The 22,462-nt window shown below is 36.9% G+C and overlaps 2 protein-coding genes across 4 annotated transcripts in view; both read right to left on the bottom strand.

The window, feature by feature from the left end:
• The window catches only part of LOC132141218 (F-BAR domain only protein 2-like), a 40,943-nt gene extending 37,863 nt beyond the window's left edge, over nucleotides 1–3,080 (bottom strand). Inside the window, exon 1 of the mRNA XM_059550540.1 lies at nucleotides 2,862–3,080. Within this exon, the coding sequence (XP_059406523.1) occupies nucleotides 2,862–2,894 (33 nt within the window). The 5' untranslated portion in view covers nucleotides 2,895–3,080. The remainder of the gene's footprint in view (nucleotides 1–2,861) is intronic.
• A 374-nt stretch (nucleotides 3,081–3,454) lies between these two features.
• LOC132141216 (transportin-1-like) overlaps nucleotides 3,455–22,462 on the bottom strand; it is a 29,210-nt gene continuing 10,202 nt past the window's right edge. Inside the window, exons 5-24 of one of the 3 annotated variants that reach the window (XM_059550538.1) lie at nucleotides 17,653–17,786; nucleotides 16,006–16,087; nucleotides 15,717–15,839; nucleotides 15,204–15,322; nucleotides 14,998–15,058; nucleotides 14,432–14,600; nucleotides 14,176–14,328; nucleotides 13,363–13,588; nucleotides 13,059–13,230; nucleotides 12,585–12,671; nucleotides 12,131–12,238; nucleotides 11,825–11,983; nucleotides 11,255–11,357; nucleotides 11,046–11,144; nucleotides 10,862–10,957; nucleotides 8,515–8,590; nucleotides 7,403–7,502; nucleotides 7,242–7,316; nucleotides 7,009–7,135; nucleotides 3,455–6,115 (exon numbers count right to left, since the gene is read on the bottom strand). In XM_059550538.1, coding sequence (XP_059406521.1) covers nucleotides 7,028–7,135; nucleotides 7,242–7,316; nucleotides 7,403–7,502; nucleotides 8,515–8,590; nucleotides 10,862–10,957; nucleotides 11,046–11,144; nucleotides 11,255–11,357; nucleotides 11,825–11,983; nucleotides 12,131–12,238; nucleotides 12,585–12,671; nucleotides 13,059–13,230; nucleotides 13,363–13,588; nucleotides 14,176–14,328; nucleotides 14,432–14,600; nucleotides 14,998–15,058; nucleotides 15,204–15,322; nucleotides 15,717–15,839; nucleotides 16,006–16,087; nucleotides 17,653–17,786 — 2,250 coding nt within the window. In that variant the 3' untranslated portion in view covers nucleotides 3,455–6,115; nucleotides 7,009–7,027. Of the gene's footprint in view, nucleotides 6,116–7,008; nucleotides 7,136–7,241; nucleotides 7,317–7,402; nucleotides 7,503–8,514; nucleotides 8,591–10,861; nucleotides 10,958–11,045; nucleotides 11,145–11,254; nucleotides 11,358–11,824; nucleotides 11,984–12,130; nucleotides 12,239–12,584; nucleotides 12,672–13,058; nucleotides 13,231–13,362; nucleotides 13,589–14,175; nucleotides 14,329–14,431; nucleotides 14,601–14,997; nucleotides 15,059–15,203; nucleotides 15,323–15,716; nucleotides 15,840–16,005; nucleotides 16,088–17,652; nucleotides 17,787–22,462 lie in introns of those variants that run through there. The other 2 variants (XM_059550539.1, XR_009433877.1) reach the window with 2 other exon arrangements.

Raw genomic sequence — 22,462 nt, 5'->3', positions numbered from 1 at the left:
CCAATCACTATTGACCTTTAATTTTCCGATTGGTTGATTTTGTAGCACACTTATAACGCTGTTGTAAGTTGAGCGAGCGTGTATCAAGAGTTGAGCGCTCACAGAATTAAGAGGTTGAGAGAAAGAGAGAGAGAGAGGGACGTGACAGGAGCACAGAGAATAAGTTTGTAAGAGAGCACCTGAGTAAACTGCGTGAGAGGAGTTATTACTACACGTTAATATGGATAATAGCAAACAAGCAAATACATTTATTGAGCACCGAATCGTTTTTTATTTGCTCAAGCAAATTTTTTTTTGCGATTGTTAATTTCTGTTCAAAATATAATGTAATGTGCTTGCAAAATATAGTTCTCTGTGCTCAAAACATACAATTACTCACTCAGGATTGTGGCACAAAAATAACGCCATACGCATGCGTCATGGTACTTTCGTGAACATGCCTCGAAGACTGACATGGAAGAGGATAAATTGTTGATTTAAGTCATTATTTCTATTTTCTTTGCAAACAAAAAGTATTCTTGTAGCTTCATAAAATTATGGCTGAACCACTGATGTCACAAAGACTATTTTAATAATGTCTCTACTGCATTTCAGGACCTCAGACATGTCAGTTCCATTGCGGTCTATGCAGGTTCAGGAAGCTCTCGGATTTCATAAAAAATATCTTAATTTGTGTTCCGAAGATGAACAAAGGTCTTGTCTTACAGGTTTGGAACGACATGAGGGTGAGTAATTAATGACAGAATTTACATTTTTGGTTGAACTGTTCCTGTAAATTGAAATGCATAAAATGGAAATTCCCCAAGTCTGTTTTCTAAATACATTGTTTTTATTTTACTTCATTTTTTTATTTTTATTTTTATTTATTTAAGCTTTTAATTGTTTAATAAAACCCTACTCTTCTGTGAAAACATCAGATTTCTCTCTGGTGACGTATGCCAGATTTATCCAATCATTAGTCTGCTTACACCCAATTCTACCAAGAGTGACTGCATCTATTTGAGTACAACTCATAGAATCAAATCCAGGTTTTTTTTTATAATCTATTACAAGCAAGCGAGCAAGTGATTGCATACCATAAAAACCATTGACTGTATAAAAAATTGAGTAAGGCACTCCTAATTTGTAAGTGGCTTTGGAGAAAAGTGTCTGCTAAATGAATAAATGTAAATGTAGTCGGAAAATGACAAGCATGTGAATATGATCAATAACAGTTTTGACGTTTTACACAAATGATTAACAACCACACATTTAAAAACATGAAGAGCTCTCATCAAGATGGAACATCTGCAGTATGACTCAACCAGATATACATTTCCATAAGCAGGTGTCTTCTGACTGTAACAAGTCTGAACATCCACCAACAAAACCAACAGAGAATTTAAAATATCAGCAAAGGTCAAAAGCTCTCTAGAAGATTCACACGGTGTGTGAAGAGAGGAAACCTGTGGTTAGATGTGTTTGACTGCAGGAAACAAGACTAAGAGGTTTCCTTCAAACACCCCTTTGTTGTGGGAGGTTTAGGGTAGCGGGCGTCAGGCACTGGAGGGCAAAGAAGACTGATTTCAGGAGATTATTATATCATGGCAAATAAATATCAAGACTACTTTGACAGCCTGACCTTCCCTGCATTACTTTCTTGAGCTTGACAGCTCCCTTGATGAAGTGTGGCTCTCTGTGTGTATGTCTGTGCCCTGCATTACAAGCACACAGCTGATCATAGGTGTCCCTGTTTCACTGAGCCCTCAACACAAAGACCTGATTGAGAACAAGACTCCACAGCTCCGCAATCCCTCATCTCTCTCCCCCCATCTCCGGTTTTGACAGTCACAGCTTCCAACTGCACACTTTGTCACCCGGCTCAGCTCAACATTTCTGTCAAGTCGGATGCTGTTTAATGGTTAAGCTATGGTCATACATTGCACATGACAACAGAGGAATCTTCCGGGATGCTTTAAGACTGTGTCAAGCTTTATCTGTTCTGTCACTTAGGTAATGAATTCGCACTAATGACTGCAAAAATCTTCAATAACTTTTGTTGTACAAGGAGAAAATAGTAATTATTTGAAAAACATGCGATAATAAAGATAGACTGTGCATGGACACACCTAAAAGCATACGCCTTCATTCTACTTAAAGTGATAATGCACTTGAAAATCAAAATTCCATTATCATGTCACTCATGTACATTCACGTTATTCACTTTTTGCTGAACACAAAATAAGTTATTTGGAAGAATGCTGGTAACCAAACCATGTTGGTGTCCAATGACTTCCCTTGTATGGACATTTATGTGCCAAAGCAAATTAGAAATTAATACATGCCTGAAATGGCACGAGAATGAGTAATGTTTGACAAAACGAAATGATTACATGGCTCATATATGAATCATCATTCAATCATATAAACAACTTTATTAGACATTCTGTGCTCCGGTCTAACTTAACGGAAGAACTGGAGCAGACTAGCATTGTGATTGACAGCCGTAACGTCCAATGCTGTTGCAGGATAGGATCGTTAACGTTCCAAGACGTTGATCGATAGCCAATCGGATTGAACGGAGGTGGAACGTAGTTGGCTGTCTGTGTCAGATGGATGTAATGAGGCCCAATCCCCGGTCTGGCTGGACGGCATTCTCCGAGAAAAGTGAGGGGGGCAAGAGGCCAGTGTGCTCTCGTGCTTTCCTTGACCAGGTTTTACCGGTATTATCCCAACAACGGCCGGCATGAATCAAAACATTAAGAATAGCCCCAGAAATTGAGCATATCGTACCAATTTATAGAATGACAGACGAGTAGAGCCGAGCTGTCTTTAACCCGCATAGCCCACAAAAATAGCAAAGCATAAGCAACCTAACTTACCCAGAAATTTTCCAGGAAATAGGGCGTTATCATCTTGTCCTCCCTTCTTCAAAGCGGCGCTTCTCTTAATTTGAATTGCCTCAGTTGGCACAGTTAATCCACCGTCCTCCCCCCGATGTTATTGTGTCTGGTGGTGTTTCTCTTTTTCCCCCCTGCTCTTCTGCTGGGTTTTCCTCCCTGTGAACACGACTCCACCTCCAGTCCTCCTCGCTTGTTTTTCACCCCCTCCACTTGTTCAGTACTTCAGTGACGCCACTGGCGGTTTCGGGAATTGCCAACATTTCCCATGATGCAATCGTCTAATTTTCATGTCCCACTGTACAACCTTTACTGTCTGTGTACAACTCAGTTTCTTAATAGCTCAGTTCATAATATTATGTAAGGGATGTTATTGAAAGACCAGCGTAATCATGAGCTACTGTTTTTTTTTTTTGGAAACTAAGTATCATTTAAAAGGATCAATTATGTAAAAGGTAGTCTACATATTTATCGGTCTTAAAAAAAATGTATTTTAATCAGTCTGCATTTCCAAAGTTTGTTGAAATACCTTTATATTTAAAACCTTTGAAATTCATCAGACACAATGTAATCAGTGATTTTTGAAAAGGGTTTATTCTTACCAATGCACAGATCCAAGCAGTGAAACAAACTCACGTCCATAACAATGTCATACAAATATCATTACAAAATTTCTACAGTACAATATATATTCTTTGCATGATCCAAAATATTGGTGGCCCCTAGAAATGATTACTTTCTGTACTTTAATCTTTCTTCAAAATTAGATTATAAAATAAAAGTCGGAAAAAAATCACTATAAATTAAATTGCTCTCATACCAGAAAAGGGAGCTTTTGAGCAAAGTTTGACTTCATCGTTACATTTTCTTAATTTCCACACATAGAACTATACAGCAGTTGGTGCAGTCTGGGGTGGGGACACAATGTTTAGATTACTGACATTTTGTACTTCACAAAAAGAAAACAAGACAAAAAAGTAAAACCATTAAAAACGTAAAACCATTAGATTCATTACTGTGCAATCTCCAAGTCTCGTGGCCTTATTTATACCCCCACCCACCCCAAAAACTCAAGTTTAATTTCAAGGCATTACAGTATATACTGCATTTATATTTCATAAATAATGAATGTTCACATATATTAGGGCCAGGTTACTTCCATTTTATCCCCACATGAAGTATCCTATTTGAGTGTCTACTATCGGATATCTCCTCGAATAAAAAAAAAGAAAAGAAAAAGTTTTACATTCTTACATTCTTTTACAAAGAGACAGTGACAAAAATATGCCTGTTAGAAAGGATATTCACCAGCAGCCGAATGGATTACAGTGAATTGCTCTATTATTATTATTATGAAACACGGGAGCCTGAACAGTGGAGAAAGGCATACAAAAAAAAAAAAAAACGGTAAAGAAAAAAAAAACAGTAAACATGCCTCCTGAGGTCTCTACAACATAAAATATTCAAGTAGAAAATTACAACACATAGCAGCATTCACAAGTGTAAAACGACACACTTAACATTCATAATATCTGCCTACATCTGGTTTCTTTCTTTGTTCTTTACACTTTTTTCAGTCAGAAGAGCATCTGACCTCTTTTATTGGTTACAAATGTAAAACAGCTGGAATGTGACAGACAAACTGAAGAAAATAAAAACACCTTGCAGAAATACACCAGCACAACACAGACTCACAAACACCTGACAGTATCCCGTGGCATTCAGATTGAAAAATCTTCTTACAGCCTTAAACGTCTGACCTCTCAGCTGCTTCGGTTTAAATCCATGAAAGAACCATTTCACCGGCTTCCAGATGAGTATGAAGATCAGTCTCGTCTGTCTGAGATAGCAACTCTGAAGCACAACGTTTTTTAATACCTTAAATCCTCACACTCTGGGATACATTCAGGCATTTTAAGGCTTGCTACTATTCACATGAGGGACACAAATACTGCCTCCACGAGCACTGAACTGTCCAGGATTATACACAACACGGGACGTTTTTTACACTTCATGCAGGAGGTAACGGAACTAAATAAAACAAGTCACAAAAGCAATACGTGGATGGAAAACACGTCACCTATTGTGTATGTGTGGAAAAAATGCATTACTTAAACTAGTCTGTATAAGGGGTGCTAGAAGAACAGATTGCTCATTGGGCCACCAACATGCACAAAATTAAACAACTAAACATCCAGATTAACCTGATCGGTCAAAAAAAGATATCACAAGCATCTTCAAAATCATGCTCTGAGCAAACGAAGCAAAAAGAAATCGCCGATGTCTTAAAAATTAACAAAATGTGTGTTTAGGGTTCACTCGTTTGGATCCATGTGAAGCACGCTGGAAATCAGAAAGTGAGACTGAGGAACATTAAAGCCTCATACAGAGCAATAGTTCAGATACATATTCACTGTGTTAATTTGGAGTCTTCCCTCTCGCTTTATGCATGCTAACTTAATTTACCAAGATGAATTAAGAAAAATGAAAAATAAAATTATGCAGTCATTCAGGTTTTTACTCCCTCATCTTCGCAGATGAAAACCCTTCACTATCAATGATATGAGAGGACTTACATTTCTAGAGTAATGCTGTCTTACCTTTTAGACGGAACCCCTAAAATATGGTACGTTTTTAGCATTTACTGTCTTTAAATGTTTACCGTCTACTGCTGTGCATAGTTGGCACACAAAACACGGTCTGCACACTTTCATGCAGTCGAGCTATACCCTACATCACCCCATGCATAGGACTTACGCTTTGCGTCCAAGTTGAGATTTACGTCACCCTCACCCCTCTAAATGATACAGTCCAGAAAATAAACTAAACCTGTGTTTTCGAAGCTTTCAGAGCTTGTCTCCAGGCACTTTCCTATGTCAGGAGTGCAACACTACAGAGTTTACACATATATTTGCTGTTTTATTATTATTATTATTTTACCCCTGGATGTCCCGTTACATTAATTGCCCTGGTGAATGAACGCTAACGATGTATTTAGTTTTTTGCCCTCATGGCTGATTGTTATGACATGATGAAAAAGCTTTCTTCCCTATTTTGGTTTGGCTTGGCGAGGTGTGGTCGACTAGCGCCTCAGCTAACACTTCCCTCCCACCCCGTCTACAGGGGTCCAGTGGGCCGTATGGCTCCCACCCCTGCTAGACCACCCTTCCCCCCAGGTAAAGGGCAAAATATGCCCTGGGTATTAGAGGTTCCCATCCTCTCCCATAGTGAATAAGCTGCAGAACAAGAGAGAAAGAGATCACATTAGAATTTTTTTCATATACAGTATCAGTAGTGTAAACAACCATTCAAAAGTTTGGGATCAGTATGATTTTTAATGTTTCTAATGTTTTTCTTTATTTGTTTTATTAAGGCTGTATCTATTTGATCAAAAATACAGAAGAAGTTGTAATTTTGTTAAAAATTATAGCAATTTTAAATTTTTGTATACCTTCAAATATATTTATTCCTTTGAAGCACAGCTGAATTTTAAATATCTCAATCAGTATATAAGAATATTTTCTGAAGGATCATGTGACACTGAAGACTGGAGTAATGGCTGATGAAAATTCAGTGCTACCTCACAGAAATAAATTATATTTTAAAGTATATTAAAACAGGAAACCGTTATTAGAAACTGTAATAATATTTCACATTGTTACAGTTTTTTCTGTATTTTTTGATCAAATAAATACAGCCTTGATGAGTATAAGAGACTCCACTTAAAAAAAAAAACTAAAAAAAAAACCTTAGGACTTTTACTGATCCCAAACTTTTAAACGGCAGTGTAGATATCAGTAACATATTACAATAATGATCACTCATTGTTCATTTATGAATCCAATTCAAACAACAACAAAAGTGTTACTACTATTACCATTATAACATTATCCAACTATTAGCCAAGTTTGTTCATGAAACCAAATTACTAATGTAAATTAGTAATTACTGGCCACAAACCTCTGAACGATGTTACGGTGCACACAACACATTTTCTTTTATATAATACACTTTTAACAACTGTGAATGCTTGCTAAATTTGAGTAGAGGAAATACACACATTTTTAGCAAGCATGAATAAACACTTCATGACAGACTGGCTAGCTTAGAAAATCTCCCGGAAACGTACCTCTTCAATCAGGTAACATCTACACCCCATAGAAGGCTGCAAGTCTTTCTTTGAGTGGAAGAGGAAACTGGTCAGAAAAGTGTCTCCAATTCTCGTCTCCAACCTGGTTCTTAAACCCATGCAAGATCTAACAGGGAACACACACTTGAGTACAAAGCATGCATCCATAATCATCTCGAAGGCTTTCCCAACTTCTATTTGACTCGCATCAAATATTTTATACAGTGCTCTACCTTGTAAAACATTTCTCGAAGATCATCTTTTGGGTTCATCCAGGATGCTACAGCGTCACAGAAAAAGATAAAGTCCTACAAAAACGGCAAAGAGAACAAAGAGGCTGGTTTTCAATTGTGGAAGCACTCAGAGAGACATCAGTGAGAATAACGTGTCATACCTGCACCACACCACCAGGGTTGACCGTGATCATGGTGCAGATTCCTCTGAACGCAGAGTCTTTTTCTTCATTGTCTCTTATATTGCGAAGAGAGGTGCACCTAGTGAAGGGAAGAGCCAGTTTTCAAATAACAAGCCTGTGCGGTTAGTTCGCATGTGGATAAACACATAATCAACACAATATCATGACTACCACCTCAGAGCACCTTGAGACTAGCAAACGTTTTAAAATCACAGAGATTGGTCAATCGAGTGTCTCTTTACAAACAAAACATTCTTTTGTTGAAACCGAAAAGTAGTTCAGTTTGTTGCTGACCATCCCATACTACTCTTGTTATTATTATTGGTTCTTAATCATATGCAATCTGCCTTCTTTAGTAATCTTTAGCTGCTTTTTGTAACCTACTTGCATCAATTCTTTAGAAGACAAATACAATGTCTATATAGCACCATGTATTCTGTTAAACTAGTGCAAATTTTGGGACAGGCATTCTGGGATTGAATCATACTGCTAAAAGACTCCGCATCTAATGGGGAGGAGAAATGCTTTTCAAAGAAGCTTTTCCATTTCTCATCATTTTATCCATTTAACTAGCGCTTCCGTTTCCTGAAACCAGCAAGCATTTGATATTACCCCATGCACTCAATTAGTAGTTAGATAGCGACAATAAAAAGACGAAAACAGAAGTGAAAACTGAAATAAATCAATTGAGAATACATGAAGGTGCTACTGAGGCAAATTAAACGACAAGACCTAGAGGGACAGGGTTAGTCACATGGTTGGCAATGATTTAGACTGAATCATACAGAACAGAGAGAAAGGTAGAGCGAAAGAGAGGGATACCTTCTCTCAGATGTCTTGAACAGGCCTTGTCTTTTTCACAAGAAAACCCAAATATAATACTAGTGGAATTTATGCTTTGTTTACAAAATTCTGGATGTTTCTATACTAACGTGAGGTGTGAAGAAAAGCAGGAGCCTTTTCGAGGACACTGGGACAAGGTTTGGAGAAAGACTGAGCGAGTGAGAGAAAGAAAGAGAGAGAGCCATAGGGAGAAAAGAAGATAGACAGAGAGAGGAAATGAATGAAATAAAAGATTGAATAATACACACCAGGGTCTTATAAACTGCTGTAGCATGGGTGCCACCTCTTGAGGACAAACGTAACCAAGACGACCAATTGTTATTGCTAAGGTAACGCAATCACGGTTATACAGCACCAAACGCCAACCAAGACATGAGCGAATGAGGGGGGGGAGGAGAAAACAAAAAGAAACAAACAAACAAACAAACAGACAACTCAGAAACAGAACTCAACAGAATCTGTGTATGAGAATAAACACAAGATTTCACTAGTGCTCTTCACAGCCCCAGACTACAGGGTCAAATGTAAAATATGACACTAAAAAAAACATAGATCTCGTTTAAGGGAGGAGTCTTAGAAAACACGGCTCCTCTACGGCTCAGAGTTACAGAGAAACGTTCGCCAGAATCATGTAGCGTTTGTATGTGACCATAATATGAATAGTGCATATTCCTTTCCCCCAAATCCCTGGATTACAGATTGAAGACTACAGAAAACAATCTTGTTTTCTAAGATTTTCTCCCTTAAACTCACAAAAATTTCTTCAGTAGAACAGAAAAGTCTTGTCTTTCTTTCGGTCTCTTTGGTTTTGTTAAGAAATGCATATTACGCCAAGCGAACTACATGGAGAGGACTAGATTCCACCGGGATCTTAAGAGGCACAGAGGAGGGAGACCTAAGTTTAAGAGACACAGAACTATGCAACATTCTCATTAAAGACAGGCATTTATGAACAGTCCAATGAGACATGCAGAAAGCAGATGATTGGCTCATTAGAGAGCGCAGTTCAGTGCAGGATGAGCTGATTCTAAGAGACTGAAACAGTTAAGCACTGTTCACCATTGTTATATTAATTAGCAATTAAATAGATAATCAAATACTCACAAATTGAATTTGACATCATAACACTAATGATGTAAAACCTGCACTATAAAGAAGAAATACACTACTGTTCAAATGTTTGAGGTGTGTAAGATATTGCAAGAAGTCTCTTATGCTTTATTTGATCAAAAATACAGTACAAAACAGTAATATTGTTCAACATTATTACAATACAGTTTTCAATTTTAAAATGTAATTTATACCTAAGCTTTTTTTTTAAGCAGCCATTACTGCCAAATCAATATATCTATCAATATATTATATCAATATATAATATTATCATCATTCAATGTTGAAAACTTAAGCGGTGCTTAATATTTTTGTAGAAACGTGATACAGATTTACATTCTTAGGTGTAAAAGATAGTGTAAAAAAAGTCTTTACTGTTACATTTGATCAATTAAATATATTCTTTTGCTGAATAAAAGTATTAATTTACTTAACACTTCCTCAACTTATTAACTTGCTCAACCCAATCTTTTGAACAGTGGTGTGTTAATACTCAAACTTATAACTGACTTACAATGGTCAGTATGGATTTGCCTATGCTACATGCCTTGCTTCTAAATTTTAAAAGGACTTAGTCTTTGCAACATGAATAATCTAATTATCAGCAATCCTGCATCAAACGTTAGCCGTCCTTAACTAAACAACATTCAACATCTATTGGCAGATATGCATTCACATTGAAAAAGAAAAGTAAATAAAACAACAGAAATAAATCGACAAACAGGAACACATCTACAAGTAACCTTGTTTCTGTGGGAGTATGTTATGAGCATTACACTTCAACCTCATTAAAAAATTAAAAATAAAGAAAATCAATGTCGGCAGCCATTACGGCTCTGGCTAGAGAATTAATTTGAGCAGTCTAATCAGAGTGGAGTGTAACTGGGGAATAATTTGCGAGGTACAGGTGCTATACATTCATCTAAACACCACAAAACAGATTTAGATCTGAGTTTAGACTTTTTCTATGAATTAAATGGGGGGGGGGGGGGGGGGTTTGACTATTTAAGGTTCAAATCTTCAAGTAAAAATGTTAAAATCAAAGACATCAGGTCTTAATATTCCTCTCAAGGTTGGTTTACATTTGGCATTGTTTATAATATCTCACTGACTGATGCTTGTAACCTCATTACTCGCTAACATGGAACTCACGGTTTTATTAATCCACTTCAGTCAGTACCACGGCTGGACTGTTACAAGGTCTGTTATATTCATATTTAAAGACAGGATATGCTGAGGGAATGGACTTTGTATAAAGAAAAAAATGAGCATACAATTGCCCCTACTCTTATTCATTACCCAGTTACCCAGAATACTGTGCACAACTATCCAAAATCCTTTACCAAACCTTGTAAGGTCCACTTCCTGGAGTTTGAATGGAGATTAATAAGCACTGCAGAATGGGGACCGGGAGAGTTTGGGAAAAGGATAGGGTGGAAACCTCTTGTGAGGGGTCAGCCTGGTCTAGCACCCCTCAGATGGTACCTGTATTCTCCAGCAGTGTCTTGGGTGTGTTGGGTCTGTTTATGATCTCCACAAGCTGCTGTAAAACCATCGGTACATATGGCTGCATATCAGAACCTGGGCAGAGAGATAAGTAGCATTTTAACCTTGAAGTTATGATGAAATGAGAGAAATTACTAACTGAAGATGATGATGAAACTCCCACCCATTTGAATGGATATTTCTCCAATGGCCCATGTGGCATTGTTGCAGACTGATATCAACTCAGGGTTCAAGTTTGTGCCTAGGATAGGCATGAGGTTAGCTTAAGAGGAGAGATTTGCACAAACAAACAGACAAAAGGTTAAAGTGCCTGATGGACAACAGAGATGGATCGAACTGAGAAAGTGTCAGCGAGTGTGTTTAACTGCATACCGATGCAAGGTTTGACATGCTGGAAGCAGGCTTTGGTCAGATCTCCCAGCAGAGCAAAAGAACTCTGGCGAACCTCTGGCATTTTATCCTGAGAAAACACAGTCTTCAAAGGATTAGCACTGTCGCATTATATTTCTCACAGCTGCTTGTCCACAAATAAATAGTTTTGGGGGTTTCGCTATTCATCTGCAACAGGCAAATGCAAATGTGGTTCTGTGCATGTAAAGATTAAATGGTAAATCCAAAGGGACAAATACATTTATACTGAGAAGATGTTGTCTTCTCCACCTCAGTCGTTACCAAGATACAGTGGTAAACAGCTGCCGCTAGTACTCACTGTGAAATTGGTTGACACAAACAAACAATGATACAGATCCAAAAGCGGTTTCAACACTGATGATAATAATAAGAAATGTTTCTTGAGCAGCAAATCAGCATATTAGAATGATTTCTGTAGGATCACTGAAGACATTACATTAAAATATGAAATAGATTATATTAAAATATAACTTTTGTTATTATATTGATTTAAATATGTCATGACTTGGTGCTACAATGCACTATAGTTACCTGCATGCACTCGTACATAAGAGTGAGAATGTTGCTACGGGCAACTAGCTGTTCAATGTTCCCTCCAAGACCCTCTGCTAACCCGCTGAGCAGATCCAGAGCCACAATCATGAAATCTTTATCAGGAGCTTCATAAAACTCAGGCTGAGTCTGGTGGAGCTGTGATACAGAGAAAGAGATCATGTGATATTCACTATGATGGATAAAACCCTCTTTGTTTTGATCCTAATTCTGGTATTTTGAAGTATTTTCTGACAGTATTACAGAGAGATGAGGGGGTGTGTGTGTAATTGTGTGGCTCCTCACCACGGCCTGGGCGAGTGTTTTCTGGACCAGGTTGACACAGCGTTGGTAGACAGGTTCACAGTATGGCAGGAAGCCGCTCTGCAGGGCCGTGGCCACAGATGAGAGACACTAAAAGAGGAATGAACACAGAATGATGATGAAGATCTTGTTTTAAATCATAATCGGGTACACACATTGACATGCTGGATTCAGAACACTACTAATAATTCCTGTGACTTCTGCTGAATAGTTCTTTTGGATACATTTTTTTTATTCTTTGATGAACAGAAAGCATTTATTTAAAATATAATGTTTTGTAAAAATGTGTACAAATGTGTTTACAGTCACTTTCGGCCGATTTAAAGTATCCTTGCTGGCTAAAAGTATTAATTTACTTAAAATATATATATATATATATATCTTACGGACCTATTTTTTTTGAACGGTACTTAATATGAAAGTATTAGATAACTACCTCCAGTAAGGGAAAAAGGTCTTTATCTTCATCCTTCAGCTGGTTCCATTTTTGAATCAATGGAGGCATCAGCATCTCAATATATTCCTGCACACAGAGCACACACGTACAGTAGTCATACATGTGTTTATTAGACATACACAATCAGTTACTAAAAAAACAACAACAACAACAACATGGCAGACAAAGAAAAAGGTTGGATTTAGAATTACATTACTCTATTTTTTGCTATTAGTTTAATCAATTACAAATAGATCATTGTAAATAAAATTGATTACCAAACCAGATTTTTGTGTGTGTGTGATATAGAGAGCTATTTTTTTATCTTTAGGATAAATATTGTGAGATTAATATCAGTTAGAACACTCTATGGCAGTTCAGTGTGTGTTTGCATGTAACATACTACCTTTATTGTAATATAAAGATGTGTGCCCGAGAAACAAAGTGTTTGTGTGCATTTGACTGTGCAATTACTGGTTTGTTGAGATGGTGGCCCACAGAGTCAGCCAGAGTCCCGATGGCATCATAGAGGATGAGAAGGTTCTTGTGCTGGTATTTACCGAAAGCAAAAACCAACGTGTCTAAAATATAAGCAAGGTACGGCACCAGCTCAGTGCAAGCCTCCTCTTCCAGGGTAGCAAAGGCACTGTGGGATGAAAAGTTGAGAGTCAAAGACTTAAAGAGGTAAATGCCAAAAGCTAAGAAGACACCTCAGAGAACACAATGTTCTTTAAACTAGATGACATGCATACACGTAAATAGTGCAACGCATACTCACCTGCAAGCGGCCTCTTGGACACGCTTGTTGCTGTCAAGTATCCGTTTGAGCAGTTCAGTCATGAGCGGTTTGAGGTAGATGTCAGGGGGCTGGCTAACAACCCAGTGTGCATAGCGGCTTAGAGTCCAGCAAGTGATGGATCGAACCAGTGCCTTCTTATCAGACAGACACTGCACCAAATGAGGAATCAACTCCGGCAAGTAGGGGATCATCCCCTGCATGCAGCCTAAAGCAAAGAAAGAAAATACTTTTCATATAAAAAAAAAAAAAAAAAAAAAAAATAAGATATAAAAAAACACCTTATTTATTAAAATTATAATTCTAATTAACTAAGTGTAATTTTTTTTACTGTTTGTAATGAGTTTTTTTTATTAGTATAGTAAATAACTATTGTAAGACCATTTATTTGGTTTTTAACTAGTCTTTATGGTCAAAACATGACAAACACTTCACATTTTTGAATATTAAGACAATCTCTGACGCATCTGCTCTAGTGAGCTCATGCCATTTAAACTTTGGGCTGAGTGGATAAACGGTCTGTTTGCAGTGCTTCAAATGAGCAGCAATGTTTCATTCCGCTTTTGGTGCATAAACATTATATCAAACTTTTATCAAACTCTTGTTAGGTTACTCTTGTTAGGAAAATTATGTTACCACATTTCTGTTTTAAGTAAATACTGTTATGAACTTCAAATACAAAAACTGCAAACTTTTGAACAGTAGTGTTAGGTATATCCAAGTTTCCCATTTTGAATCCTAATGTTTATGCAGTGAATGAATTCTATAATGCATTCATGGGAAATCTTTGAATACCTTCAGCAATGGCTCCCAGTACAAGTATGCCCGACTCTTTAACAAGCCACTCTGGATGGAACAGTAGTTCTTTCAGTAAAGGAAGAATATGCAAAAGCAAATCATCTCTGAAAACATTCGCCAGGACATCTAGTGCAGCTGCAGAACATTTCCCTACACACACCAGAAAAAAATAATGAAGAAGACAGCAAATGTCTCACTGTACGTCCGTTTTAAAGAAGTCAAGGACTTGTCATTTTTAAACACCGTTTCTTACTCAAGTTCCAATCTGAGATGGTTTCATCATCATCCAAATCATCTTCATCATCCTCTTCCTCAATGGAGTCTCCGCCCTCGTGTTGTTGGGCCACAGTGCGTGAGCGATGGAACCTGGGACGAATGTCCTGCTCATTGTCCGGGATTGCTTCATCCTCCTCAACATCACCCTGGAGATCATTAACATATTAAGATTATTTTTTATTTGGCATAAACCTATGACTATTATTTTTTGCAATCTTTTTCTGCATCACATGCTTTCAAAATAAATCTCAAATACTAATGTATTCTTGAAATAATGCTTTCTGTACTTTATGATTCTCTAAAAGACAGGCTGAGATATGGAAAATAAAAAGCTATTAATTTGCATATGACAAATGTAAACAAATTGACAATATGGGTTTTGTAAATGCGGTTGAGCACTGTAACCAAATCACATGTTTGCTGCGAGTATGAACTCAAATCACAGTTGTTACTTAGTATGTTTTACTTCTTTATCTTTTATGTTTAGTTTGACATATTAAAACTCATCAAAAAGAAGCTTTAGAACCAGATAAAGAAACTGACCTTCAACAGGATTATGTCAATCTCAGAGTACTTCATTCCATTCACAAGAACGGGTATCAGTCTGTGAGAAAAAAACAAACAAACTCATGACTGATCCTGATCCAGCTTTGTCCTGTTGCTGAACTGTATTATAATTAAATGCATCTACAACAGTTGATCATTTTTTCTTTTACTCAAAAGGACACTGTGTGTTTGCACATGCTCACTTAGGCAGGTGTCCACACAGAACCTCCTTACACACAGGCTGCTCGGCAAGCGTGAGCCAAAATTCACAGGCCTCCAGAGCGACATTTTCATCCTGATCTTGAGTCCTCTGCAACATGTACTGAAAAACAGAAAAGGGGTTGTGAGCATAAAAACATCAAGCCTTATTCATGAAACATGAGCATATTTTTGTGCAAAATGTTAAAAAAAGTAATTTTCATAGAAAAAAATAAAATAAATAAATACCTTGAATGTAACATAATACTTTTATGTGTAGAAATTAATTTGGCTTGTGTTTTATGAAGGCTCACTGAGCGTACTTTTACCAAACTAGTATAAAATAAAAATAAAAAAGTCCACAAGAGGCTGCTGTTGCTTCACTTTGCTTCTCTGTGATCTGACCACATTTAGAAAAAAAACATTTACTAAGTTATAGAATACAAGAAAAGTAGGTTCCTTCTTTCAGAAATCATGTAATAGAGTTACATTAGGAGTTGCAGATGGTGTGATCTAACCTCAATGATGTTGTGCATGTGAGGAAGGAGACGGTCTAATCTGACTTCCAAGAGCATGACTAAAGCTCTGCACACATTCTTCCTCACTTCAGGCTCCTCATCACCTGCCAGTGCAAACAGGTTCTGCGGCACAAAGACATTTACATACATTTAAAAAACATTTTCATTTCTCGAACTAAACAGAGACACAACTTCCTCAAAACAAACATCACAATTCAGGGGTTTTCAGATTTTTTTTTATTTTTGGGTGAACATATCCTATTAAGGTGGCCGGTTTTATAGATGGTACCTCAATGAAAGGATCTATGTGCAACATCAGGGCCTGTGTTCTGCTGATGATGAACTGGTTCACACAGGCAATGGCATGAGACCTACAACAGACAACAAGCACCATACATATATCAAACAAGTCTGAACAACTGCTCAGCAAGTAGTAATCTACCCAGTAGTGGGTGGTCACTATATACTGGTATTGACGATAACCGTGATATTTAAAAATAAAATATGGACATAATGTTAATACTACACATACGATTATATTGTAAACAGTGCAGCACAAAAAACTGTATGGACCACAGAAGCTGATGGTTTTGCATCGCCAATCATCCTAAAACGGAAAAGGTCGTCAATAACACAGTGTGTAGCTACTACTGCCACACAAAATCATGTTGGCGGAGATAACAGACAAAAATTAAGATGCAGTGTTGGAACTTTTTTGGAATCTGAAAAAAGACAGGGTGTTAACCACTCCAGTCTGCAGGAAGCCCGGATCAATAGTGAGTTCATTTTGTGCAGTTATGGTAACAAACTCTCTCTCCGTCTCCCACCACTTGTTTTTTTAGTGTGATTCATTGGCAAAAAAAGATAAAACACACGCAAACGGAAAACAAAGTGAAAATCTGATATTAGGGGAGGGCCATATTCCGGTAGACATGACTGGCTGGCAGGAATTTGTCAAGTGGTAGAGATTTTGGTCTTTCTTCTCAATAGTGGTTATACGCTCAGGTGTCGTTGATGGCTAAATGCTCATGAAAACGTATCATTTGCATGTATTTTCAAGCAGTGCAATTTAAAAACAAGTGTTTTTAATCTGTTGAAATGCAATCAGCAGTGAAAGAGAACTAATTACGCTATAAGCGTGATCTGTCTGAGTGCTGTCAGAGAGACGGTGCTCATAAAATGTGGGGGTACTGAAGGGAGTTATTTTTGTCACTTTACAGGCCTCAAGCAGTTAAACACACACACACTTGTATGTGTAAAAATGCCCCCCCCCCCAAAAAAAAATATTGTAAGAATCCTCATAAGCACAGTAATTAAGGTCATAAGTGAAAGCAAAAAACTGAGAAAGAAAACACGTTTAAAAGTATAGTGGATCCGTGCAGCTCTTAAAGTGACAGCAGTTTAATATTCCTGCTGTCTGACTTAAAACAAAAAAAGTCACTGCTCGACTAAATCACTTATGTAACTTTTTGTCCTATGCTTATAATTTGTTTCTTATTTAATCTTTTTACTTGTCTTATTCTTCTTATTGTCACTTAGTATTCTTTTTTGTGATACTGACACTGGTGACAAGAAATATGGAATTTCAATGGTATCGAAAATGTTGATATCAAAAGACCTTATCAAAAATAACTATATCATGATATATATCATTACCGTGAAATAAAATTACTCTTAGTGAGGGGAAGTCGTGGCCTAGTGGTTAGAGAGTTTGACTCCTAACCCTAAGATTGTGGGTGTGGGTTTGAGTCTCGGGCCGGCAACACCACAACTGAGGTGCCCTTAAGCAAGGCACCGAACCCCCAACTGCTCCCTAGGGGGGTGTGTGTGTTCACTGCTGTGTGTGTGCACTTTGGATGGGTTAAATGCAATGCATGAATTCTGAGTATGGGTCACCATACTTGGCTGTATGTCATGTCACTGTGATATATCTTACCTGATCTTGGGGCTACTGTGCTTGAAGAACTGCAGAAACTTGGGGATCATAACGTTGAGTGGTCGGTCCAGCATGTCACTGTCTAGGATCTCAGCAGAGTCCTCACAGATCTTCTGCAGAGCTCCAAAAGCCCCCTAAAAAGACAAACACATCAGGAATGTAACACATACAAATTATACATATTTCTCCTTCTCACTGAACAACCTCACATTTTTAATCTAGAATACTCCATTACAATCAATCAAACTGACCTAACCAGTCGTAACTGTCACACAGTGACACTCAAACCTTCAGTCCATTTCTATTTTTGGCTTGACGTGCAGCCAGAGCTGCTGAATAAATCAAGTAGAATACTCTTGGCGTTGCCTCAAGCTAACAGCTGGCTCATGTACTGTGTACACTGCAGGTGACATGCAGATTTAATGCAAAGCAGACAGACAAAAACAGCTGTAGGAAATTTAAGGGAAGCCGTAAAGCAGAACATGGGAAATACTGTAGGGGACTGTAAACTGTAACAAACCAACTGTAGGTAAACTATACCTTTAATAGACAGGATATAAGTGCTCAAGGTAATAACTGAAATTGTCACAGCAGTAATGTGGGTTTCGTAAGTCAGTAATTTGTTCAGTACGCAATACAGGTCTGGCTATGAGCCTACTAAACAGGTTCATAGCCTCATTACCAGTGTTGGGGAGTAACTAGTTACATGTAACGGCGTTACGTAATTTAATTAAAAAATTATTGTAACTGTAATTAGTTACAGTTACTAAGAAAAAATGAGTAATTAAATTACAGTTACTTATGAAATTTTTTACGATTACAAAGGGGATTACATTTGAATATTTACACACACCCACATACAGATTTAACTGATTTCTTTCCCAAATTGCACTGACTATTCTGAGACATACCGCCCTAATAATTTCCGGGATGCGGAAATACAGTCTGGTTCGTAGAATCCAGTCATAAAAACGAAATGCCTAACGCGGACGGATTATGCCACATTTTGGATGACTAAATCAAAAGTAGGTCAGTACACTTGAATCAAAACATGACATCGACTAGTGTCTGTGAATATAAAGCCCCAAAAATGCAATATATGACTTTCACATTCTGCGTGTCTGTGGAAATCAGGCGCGGACTGGACACCGGGAGAACCGGGACAATTCCCGGTGGCCTGGCAGCCGATTTTTTCCCCAGTATTTAATATCATTATTGTATAATTGCCTGCCGAATGTACTAAAGCGATCATTTGCGAATCCGCCATTTGATAATTAAATCTCTAATAAGTCATGAATTGTTAGTCATGACTCGCGCGCTCTCCGCGCCTCCGCCAAACGGTTTGGATCAGACTCAGAGTAATCAATGCGAGAGAGAGAGAGAGAGAGAGAGAGAGAGAGAGAGAGAGAGAGAATACAGTGGACTGCTGGAGCAGAGAAGCAAAACTACTGTTCAGGGTTTCAGGTCAGTTTCATCTGTAAAGATGCTTTTTTGTCTTTGTTTTTTTATTTATTTAATCAAGCAGCAGCACGTTGCTCATCAGTCATCACTCAAAATACTATATAAAGGACATCATTATTATCTGTTGTAATGTTACAGTAGGAATTTAGCTGAAAAAAAAATCAGATTTTTTTTAAAGGTTTAGGGGGAGCTACGACAGACAACAACACAACCCTTACGAAAATTAACATTTTAATATTTAACTATAAATCCAGGGAAAATGGTTTCTATTGTTTAACTGTGATAACCAAAAATGTAAAATTATTTTACAAATGTATTTATTTAAAAATAAATACAAATCCATTTGCAAAAAAACAAAAAAGGTTAGGCTATTTTACTTTTATATAGGCTAATAAAAGCAAGGTTAATTTTTGTAAGGGAAAAACATGACTCGTGTACAGTATTAGGATTTTTCTATAAAGATATTGTAGTATTGTAGGGTATTGTATTGTAAAGTATAGTTTTGTTCAATCTTGAGTATTAAAGTCATGAGAGAGATGGATAACAGGGCAAAATAAAGAGACTGAAGAGAAAAATGGAAGTGAAGGTGCAGTTAAGGAGAAAACTTTTAATTATTTTGCATGTCCCCAAATTAAAGATTTAAACCTTTTTTATGTCAGGTCCATACAAAAAATAGTTTTGTCCATGAATTTGTTTGTATGAGTTTGAATTTTCCAGTCTGAATTTTTTTCCCAGTCCGCCCCTCCTGTAAATTAATGGCAAAGACATGGTTTCATTTACTACACATAGGCCTACTGAAGCTCACAGTGTTTTCAACCTCTGCTGCCTCAATATAGGAGTACACGAGCACATAAACATAATTTCTAGAACTGCTCTGTGTCACTTCATGTGCATTTTACTTATTTTGAGAAAACTATCATCATATACAGAGACAGCAGTTTCAAAATAACACCAATGTTTCAGGAGTTTAGTACACAGAATACGTCACATGCTTATTAGATAACTGTAAGTTGATGTATATGCTTTTATTTATTATTCTTTAATTTTCACAAATTTAGAAAAGTAATCAAAAAGTACTCAAAAGTAATTAGTTACATTACTTTAATAAAGTAATTGAAAAAGTTACACTACTATTACATTTTAAACAGGGTAACTTGTAATCTGTAACCTATTACATTTCCAAAGTAACCTTCCCAACACTGCTCATTACATAATACACATATACACTGTATATATTAACTATATACTGTACACAGTAAAAAGTCCCAGTTAGAAAATTTATAATAATAATTTAAATATGTGCAGCCTTCGTAGGATGCAGCCTTCTGTTTGAGAGACTCCCATTGATATGTTTCCTTGAACTGAAAAAAGCTCTGAATGAAGAGTCGAGTCCCCTTAATGGTAATTATTCCCACATTTGAAATCGAATACCAAACACCTCTGAATCGATTCTTTTTGGAATTGATTCCCAGCCCTAATATCAAAGTCGGAATTGACAAAATTTTTTTTTTTTTTTTTTTTACATATACTTTGCACAGTCTGAGTGAACCGGATGTTGCTGATGACTATTTCAGTGTAGTGACATATTTCCATCTGAAATGGAATACTGAACAGAGGGCATGGTTTTATGTTTGCGCTCCTCCTCTCTGTCTCTCACTCATAACAATCTAATGGTTGGAGGGGTGTTTTCAAGGATATTCTGCTCAAGCAGTCTAACTGATGTCATCAGAAAAGGAATGCCATTCCAGAGCGGAAGTAAAGTTCAGATTATGAAGACAAAAGCCTTGTCCAAATACTCACACTGGCAGTCTTTGCACTTGACTACTTGAGGACTTCTATAACGTATTTCCTGTATCTGGCCCAAGTGTTCAAGTGAGGATGAAGACCACAAACTAAGTGTGTGTCCAACTTTTCATTACCTGACGGGACACACTTATAGTATTGTAAAAATGCAAAATGTTTACATAGCTTTATTTTCATTTTAAATACTTTGCATTTTGAAATCAACTTCTAAATGTCTGTTCAGTAGTCCCTATAACATGACAATTTAAATTTGTCGTGCTCCTAATTAAGTGATAAAAAGCAGTTCCAAATGTTGTACAAAATATATATACTAATCTATGTAGCAATAAAACGTGTAGCACTTTGGTTTTACTACCAAATTATATGTAATATCTAATTATTATTAATATTTAACTTACATTGGAAAGGTTTCCATGACCTCTCATGATTTATTTATTTATTTAGTGTTCCTGTAGCTCAATTCGTAGAGCATTGCACTATCAAGCGCAAGGTTGGGGGTTGGTTCCCCGGGAACACATGATAAGTAAAAATTGATAGCCTGAATGCACTGTAAGTCGCTTTGGATAAAAGCGTCTGGTAAATGCATAAATTTAATTTAATTTTAATTTAATTTCCACAACATGATGCACGATGGGATACACGAAGCCTGGATTTAGTGTGTGTTAAGGGCACTTTGCTTCGGCGTTTTTAAGATCTAGACATTCTTGCACACTTACTTCCTGTCACATGCACAAGTGTGGGTATTTGAACAAGGCAAAACAATTTTTTCAGTGGATTAACTTGCATGGATTAATTGTTTACATCAAGAAAATGGCAATGTGGGCTAGTGAAGTAAATAATGTAAATTTGATTTCATGCAGACTTTAACAGTTTTTCTGTCTAATACGGATAGAAATCGGTCTAAAAATCAAACAAAGGAATTAATATATACAGAATGTATTATAAAAATTGCTTTAATATTATTAGTAAGAGAAAGGCAAACATTATAACACTTGAATACTGAGTGCCCTGTTGGTTACAGTGTTTACTTCCTTTTTAATTATATTTTTAATAAATATTTATTTATTTGTGAAAAATACTTGTTTATTTTACACATTTATTTTTTAATCCATTGTCAAATGATTTCATATTTCTTAAATATTAATTATGTAAAAAAAAAAAAAAAAAACCTATAATCAGCTTTTTATCTGCCCCCATGCTTTCCAAGATATCGGCATCGGCTGTCAAAAAAATTATCGATCGACCACTACACAGCGTCTCCCTGATAAGGCTGCATCAATGCTACTGCGGTTCCTGAAACCACGCCTTTTTTCTTTGCATGAACATTTTGGTGGCATTACACAAATATTTCCACATCGTGATGTAGACATGTGGGGGCCTGGTTGAATGAGGCGTTTTAGACTGATCTGGATCAGCCTTCTCTTTTAGGTTGAATAAATCCTTTTGTGGGAGGACTTTGAGCTTTGTAACTCTGCAGATCTTATACATGCACAAATAGCTACATAACACACAATACATGAAACCTAGAATTGCTAGTGCTAACCAA

This window comes from Carassius carassius, chromosome 5, assembly GCF_963082965.1.
Source record: "Carassius carassius chromosome 5, fCarCar2.1, whole genome shotgun sequence".
Taxonomy (NCBI): Eukaryota; Metazoa; Chordata; class Actinopteri; order Cypriniformes; family Cyprinidae; genus Carassius; species Carassius carassius.
The sequence above is the reverse complement of the archived record's forward strand: the minus strand, read 5'-3'. Positions and strand labels throughout refer to the sequence as shown.